The sequence below is a fragment of the Quercus suber genome, unplaced genomic scaffold (genome assembly GCF_002906115.3).
Source record: "Quercus suber isolate HL8 unplaced genomic scaffold, Cork oak 2.0 scaffold_972, whole genome shotgun sequence".
Lineage (NCBI taxonomy): Eukaryota > Viridiplantae > Streptophyta > Magnoliopsida > Fagales > Fagaceae > Quercus > Quercus suber.
The window spans coordinates 260-7736 of NW_027070391.1; the positions used below are offsets into that span (position 1 = coordinate 260).

The window sequence follows — 7477 nt, forward strand, 5'->3', positions numbered from 1 at the left end:
AGGTTGTCATATCATCAGAACTAAAGAAAGCGTCACATAGCAGTCTGTTATATTCTGTTTGCCCCAAATAGGTAGCCGGTATTAAACACCATCAGACAAACAAAATATGAAAATCTAAGACAATATCACAACCATAAAATTGGGGTGACCGATACTGATGAGAATGTTCATCAGATTCTAGTACTGTGACGATGTCTTGCCTCACGAATTTAGATAGTCTCTATGCATGAATAGCAGGCATAAAGTTTCCAATTAAAGTTAGACGCTCAGTACGAAAAACAAAACAGTTTATATCATCAAAATCATATTCCTTACAAAATTCAGCAAATAATAATAATAATAATGATGATGATGATGATGCAAATGCATGCATTATTTACACCACCAACTACACTTCAACTACACAACTGCTAAAGCCATCTAAATTATATTCTTCATTTTCTTTTCATTCGTTACCCTCCTTTCTTTTTTCTGGGAGTGAGAAAGGGAGAGAGCCACAACCAATAGCCAATGACTAGATTTGTAGCCACGAAAAACTGACAGGAAAGACACGATCTATCCATATCCTCATCCAACCTTCACAGAGCCTGTACTCACTGGCTTCTGATAGACTCTTACTACAGGCATTCCATCACCATCATCATTCCCAACCCTCCAAGTACGATCCTTTTTCCTCTGAGGCTTCTTGTGCTGTTTATGGGCTGCCTTAGGCTTCTTATTCGAAGCCTTTTTGGAAGCAAGGCCATTAGCCATGTCAAAAGAATTGAGATCCTCCAGCACATGCTCAAGAGCAGGTGCATTTTCACCTTGAAAATCTTGAGGGTTTTCAATATCAGATGAATCTGACTCATGCTCTTCAGATGAGCTTGCTTCATCAGCATCTTCCAAATCACTTTCCTCATTGGACATTCCAGGGGGCATTTCATAGTGGGGCAGCTTCCCGTCAATATAATCCTTCAAAATCTGACGGGTAGCTCTAGTTTCATCAGGCAGTCCACTAGAGCCAACATACCCACGAGAGGCACAATAAGCTCTTAATAGTTCAGATGCTAGAGGGGGCCGGGACTGTGACTCATATGGCTTTGGTTTTGGCAGCTTGATCTTGTAGACAGACTCAATGACATGTCTAGGAACTCGATTGGCCACTACCTGTACAGCCTCCCTATTCTCAGTAATCCGATCAATAGGCAATACCCCAGAAGCAATCATCTCAAATCTCGAGCTTGAGAAGGATGGAAACACTAATCCAGGGCAGTCACATAGGGTCAACTCATCAGACATTATCAATGTTTGGAAATGCTTGGTCTTCCCTGGAGTAGAGGTGACACCTGTCCGCTTCTGGCCCACCAAAGCATTGATTGTTGAGCTCTTCCCCACATTAGGATAGCCAACAAATCCCACAACTACATTCTTTGATGCCGAAGTTACTGCATTTCCACGGGGAGATTGAACATTAGATGAGCCTGTACCATTAGAACCTGATTTCCGCCTCATCTTGGCTATCTCCTCTGCCTCACACTGTAAACGGGTCAAAAGCTCATCCCTTCCATATATTTTTGTATCAGGGTTATCCATGTTCTGAAGGGTATTTTGTGTCATCCATGGGTCACTTAAGTTTTTCCCTTCCAGAGCAGCAGAAGCAGCTTTAGCCGACCAGAACACAAAGAGAATGTTATTAAGCCGAAAATATTCTGCCCATTTCTCCCTGCAGGCAGAGCAAAGCAACGACAATTTAACAGGTTAAAAAACTAAAGAATTGTTTTGCATGGGTCTTGAATTCGTGACGTTACAATCCTCCCTGTTCTTAAAGAGGGAGGAAGTACCATTTGAGCAGGAGCTGATCTCTTTTCCCATTTCATTATGATTTACTGTGCACTTGGTTTTATTTGCTTGAAGCTTGTGATTGTTTATAACAAAGATAATGTATTTGTCATTTTTACTAGAAATTTTGAGCTCCTCTAGTCTATGCCTATGCCAATTATTGCTGTTGGTGCAGCTTGAAAGTTCCTGTCTCATCGATAACTCCCATGGTGCCAATTCTGGTGCCTGTTTGAGAGGCCTGAAAATTTAATTTTAGGGTATTTTCCCTAATATCTCAGGACTTTGTCCTTAATTTCAGCTCCGCATCAATATCCCACATCTCTGTCATAAGAGTATATTTCTACCCCTCTTGAAAAATTACATGGGATTTGAAAATTGGGGCTTTGTTGAATCGCATTGAAAAATCTCTTTAAATACACTCATTGGACCTGGTAGCAGCATAATGTCCTCAGTCTCTTAATTTGACTCAAAACATTTATATTGGTGCTTGGGATTTTGTTGGGATTATGAAATATTGGTTTTGGAGTTCATAGCCATCTTTCGAAGTCTTTTTGAGCTTGTTAGAGTTGCCTTTGGTTTGTTTGAGTGCAAAAGGGCATGATTTTTTTCTTTCTTTCTGGTAGTTAGGGCATGAGTGAATTCAATAGAGAAATTAAAATGTTAGAAATCTCTTAAGGTTTCCAAGGAAGTATGTATTAAATTATGTTACAGTGGGGTTTTCCTATTTTGTTGTGGTTTTTTTTAGAGGTAGGGAGGATAGGGTTTGGCAGGTAGGGGTTAGTGGTCTTGAAATTAACTTTATATTCATTGTCCTTAGGTGAGCATGATCATATTAGCCCCTCATATCACCCCTCTAATGGTTTCTTTATTTGTTTGGTCTTACTTCAGAATAACTTTTCCTTTAAGCAATGAATTGATTTTCAGAATATAAGCTTATCCTCTGGAAATAAAATTGCATGATAACATTTACTTATGAATTGAGAGAGGGGCTGTAGCTCTATATGGTGGCCATTATAAAAAAATAGTATCAGAATTGGAACGTCATCTCTTCTTGGAATACTAAAGATTGTCTTATCTGATGTTTTTTCCCCTTCTACATTTTTTTTTGTTGTTTCTAAAGGTTTTACTGGCTAACTGTTTTCCTGTTCGTCATTCTTTATTTCCAATTTAAAAAAAAAAAAAAAAATCAGTGGTTTTTATGGGGGTGGGGGTGTTTGAATCCTGAATGTCTCCGTTGGAAACAGCAATAGGTGTTAGTTGACTTACAAGGCTCATGGCGTCATTCTTTGTTTCAAATTGAAACTGTTTTACGGCCTTTGTTTTGCATGGAGAAGAAAAAAATTGAGCTCTAGCTGTGTAATTTTTTTTAACCACGTAAATACTCATGCACCTGAGGGGATTCAGACCCCCACTCACCCACCACTTGTGTAATTCAAATGTTAACCTTTCTTATTCTGTTGTATATTATGATCTCATTTGCATTATATTTTTTTCTTAAGTATTTTCTGGTCAACTTTTTCGACATCTATTCTTCATTTTATCATTAATCACTTGTGTTTTGCATTTAGATAGCAAGGTCTTAATCTCATGACCTTAGCATTTCATGGTATTCTAGCTTTTACTTCTAAATAATAAATGGTCATTCATACATGTCTTATATTTCATATATTGTAGGATGCTGGTTCTGCAGTTGACTACTTAATATGATAGGTCCACTCTATCTGAAGATTATGCTGTTAATTTTTTTTTTAATGTTTTTTAACCTTTCTGCAGGTGGATGAGTTGCAGAATACCATAGAGGAAGAGCAGAAAAGTTTGGTTGAAGAGATGAGACTTGCAACTGAAGAGCTGAAGAATGGAATTGAGGATGCTAGTGGGGGCTCAGATGCCATGGCTGTTGATTAGTAACTATTCTGAATCTCAGTAGGCAGTTGTAAGATTGTGTTCTCTTTTAATGTGTTTCTATTTATGCATAGAGTTTTCTTGATGAGATCAGAATTAGAAAATGTAATGGAATGTTAGAACATATCTGTCCTTTTGTAGCATTAGTTATTGAACAAAGACATTCATTCTTGTTTAGAATTAGACAATTCTCCTAAAAAGTTTTTATGAGTCTTAGTAGTGTTTATACATACCATCAAAGTGGATTAGAAGTGCATCATTCTTTTGCACTGCAGTACTGTTATTGCCGATAGGAGTTAATAAGATTTTTGTTCTGAAACTTGGGAGATGATGATGGCCAAGTGCAGTTTTGGCTAGTTCTGTCAGTTACATTTGGCAAATGAATTACTTTAAATTTTACTTTTTCTTTTCACTATTAGAAACTCTATTCCTTATTATTTTCTAGCATTTTCCCCACCAAACTCTAACCCAAATTCCTCAAAATCCTAGCTGTCCAGGAATTCCAAATTTGATTTGTTTTCTGTTCATTTTGTCGTACGTAACAAAGTTTCAAATTTGTGATGAATAGGGGCTCACCTTTAAAGAAAAGTGAGATTCTTTTTGACTATTACTCACATAGATAAATTCTTTTTGACTTATTCAGGATAGTTGTAGGCCATTTAGAAAATGCTATGAATCAAGTGCCTAACTAGGATTAAAGTTTTCGTTCAGGTTTCAATCTAGATTAGTGGCCATTTGACGTATATTAACAAGATCATGCTAGAATGTTTGTTAGTTCAATTGATTTGGTGAAGAAGGTTTTGGTTTGATCAAGAGTTTTGCTGATTATGAGAGAAGATTTGCCCTAGAAGTTTTTTAGTCTTTTGCTGATTCCCCATATAAGGGTTTATAAGTTACATTACTAAGATTGTTTACCGTAAAGAGGCTTCATATCTTGTTGCTTATCGTGAGAGAGATGCTTAACATCTTATTAAATAAATTAGTACTACTGTACTAGTGCTTAAATGTTCCTCAGCCAGCCATGGAAGAATGACTTCAATGATTGTTAAGGTATTTTTAGTTCTTCTAGCATTTGAAAGACATTCTAGGACTTCTGGTTATCCCTTGGTATTTCAAAATTTTTTTTGTGTGTGTGTGTGTGTGTGGGTTTGTGTGTGTATTTTTATGAACAAATCCATATCTGTAGCTGGGTCAATCAGTGCAAGCTTTCATCTTTAACTCTGATGATGATACGAAATTATTTCCTATCAATCTCTCAAATTACTATTCTCAATCATATCTAAAAGAGAAAAACAAAGAAGAAAGTGATAATCAGCACTCCAATCTAACAAGGTACGAAAGAAAAGGGATTTGATTTCAAGGATAGATAGTTCACTTCCCTAAAAAATTCTAGCATTAATTTCTTGCTAAATATACCCCATGATGCAATGTGGCACAGCCTTCCAAAAAGAAATATTTCTATGCAAGATACTATTTTGACTGATATTCTAATTTTTAGTTGTCTGAGGAGAGAGAGATGTTTGAGAGAAAACCCAAAATTTTGAGTCATTGAGAGGCCCGGCTACCTCAAATTAGTCAGAAATATTGTTCCCGGTTAATTATTTCCTGTTTTGGATTGATATGGGTGGATTTCGCAGTTTTTTTATTGAATCGAAGTTGTTTCAATTGGTGGTTGAGGAAGGGGGGAATTTTTTCTCCCTTAAGATATTTGAAAGGGGGAAGTATTTCATGCAATCAGTTTTTATGGGTAGGAATGCAACACGTTGGCTTATGCAAAGCTTGGAACACACGGTGTTTGGGGTTAACCCCAAACACTTCTTCACGCTCAGGGAAGGTGACACCGCATACACAGTGCAACGGGGTTCTAACTCGTGTGGGCAATATCTGTTAGTAACAGAGTTAAAAGTTGGCGGGATGAGAAGATCGATCATTATTCCTGCAGGTAAGGCACAACAAGGTTGGAGGGTCTTCTCATTATGCGTTGGGTGGACCAAAAGCTTTACCGTACAAGTCTAAGGTGGGTTCAGAGATTCACCCTTCTCAGTCCTTTGCTGATACGGTAAAAGCGTCTGTGCAAGGAAGGAAGTATTTGTACCAGCCCTCCAATATAGAGAGAAAGAAGAGTCAAGTAGTGGAGAACACTTTGCTGCCTCCGAGAGACGAAGCTGGGATTCAGGTGGTGGCGCTTGAAGTTCCGTTGGATAATGCTATACCGATTGCCGTGGGTGGTGGGGAGGGGAGTCACCGTGGTATTAATGCAGATGCTAAGTTTGAGGAGAAAATCCAGGAACAAAATAAATTCAGATTGAAGAATTTGAATTTGAAAGATGTTGATTCTGGTATGGAGCGTCATATTAGGAGGTCTAGCTGGTTAAGGAAAGGCTTGACTGTGGAAATAAATGAATTTGGTAAGAGGCGGGTGTCTTGGCAACGTTATAGGAGTGATAAGCAAGCTGTAAAATGGGTGGCACGTGAGGATAATTCTGCCCAGGTGGTTAATAAGGGAATAGACAATGGGCCTTGGCTGGGAAATGATAAGAGTTGCTTAGGCCCACTATTGTCTAGCCCTTTTGTTTTTGAGGCTGGGGCTTGTTCCAAGCAGCCACTAAATAAACCAAGCCCAGATATTACGGGCCTAACTGTTGAGGATGGTAACTTAGAGTCAAATACAACAGGCCTGAGCATAAGTCTGAATGGTGCGAGTGCTACGGTACTCCCAGCGAGCTCGGGGTTTGATTCCCAATCACCAAGGAAGAAGGCGGTGGCTCCGATGGGCTCAGTGGGCTCGAGTTCTCCCATATTGGCATCGGAAGTTACCGTTGGGAGTGGGTCTAGTGCCCAGGTGAGCTCGAGCTGCATTACCCAGTCACTCAACATGCTGATGTTGACAGCAGAAGTGGTCCAGGCTGTGGGCGAACTGGGTTCATCATCTTTAGCCCCGATATGTCCATTGCAGGAGCTGGCGAAGATGAAAGTGATGTCTTCAGGGGTTCCGGTAGAAAAAATGGCTGAGAAGTCGTCATCTTCGGTGGCGAGGAAGGACGAGAATGATGAATTGTTGGGTCCGGAGGTAAGGGCGACGGTGCATGAGATTCCTAATTCTACGGTGGAATCTAATTCTTCTCTCATTATTAGGGAATTGGTAAGTGACTTGGACAAATCATGGGGTAATTCCACAGAGTGGATGCTGCAATTGCGGGATGGTCGTCAAATAGTGATTCCGCTATCTCTGTATCAATTTCCAGAGAGTATGTCGGATTGTTCAGTCACTGATGTAGAGACTGTAACAGGTAATGACTCTTTTATCAATGACGGTCAGATGGTTAGCTGGGCAGAGGATTGTGATGGGTTTGTTGATTCTTTGTCTATTGTTGATGAGGCAGAGGAGGAGATATGCGATGTTGATGAGAGGTTGATGTCTTGTGAGTGTAGTGGTAAGCCTTTAGTTGTGGTACCCTTGGCCACAGAAGTTCCATTGGAGTTGGAGTGTAATTCCAAGCTGGGGGATGGGTGTAAGGAGTCGGTTGACGGTAATAATTTATCACAATGGGTAACGAATCGGATTAAGGCTTTTAGAAAATCAGTGGGCACTTCTTTAGAAGGTTTTGAGGAGCAGATTACGGGTTTGCTGTTAGCTATAGAGGCCAAGAAAAAGAACAAAAAGCTTAAGGCAGTAGATGAGCAGTTGAAGCACAGCAAGTCGGGGCAGAAAGGGCAGCGGGAGTTAAAAAATTTATTGTCCTCTATGAATGTC

At 39.4% G+C, this 7477-nt stretch overlaps 1 protein-coding gene across 1 annotated transcript; it reads right to left on the minus strand.

Annotated features, from left to right (window-relative positions):
• Positions 1-270: 270 nt before the first annotated feature.
• LOC136065442 (GTPase LSG1-2-like) lies at positions 271-2029 on the minus strand. The gene is made up of 2 exons (XM_065768610.1): positions 1986-2029; positions 271-1705 (listed from the first exon to the last, which is right to left on the minus strand). The coding sequence occupies exons 1-2, from the start codon at positions 2027-2029 to the stop codon at positions 568-570; spliced, it is 1182 nt and encodes a 393-aa protein (XP_065624682.1). The 3' UTR covers positions 271-567.
• Positions 2030-7477: the final 5448 nt, after the last annotated feature.

Excerpts from the sequence above, each read along its gene's own strand:
- LOC136065442 (XM_065768610.1), bottom strand. The coding sequence starts at position 2,029 with ATGGGAGTTATCGATGAGACAGGAACTTTCAAGCTGCACCAACA. Across the intron at positions 1,706-1,985 it reads ACTTTCAAGCTGCACCAACA|GGAGAAATGGGCAGAATATT; the intron begins GCAATAATTGGC and ends CTCTGCCTGCAG.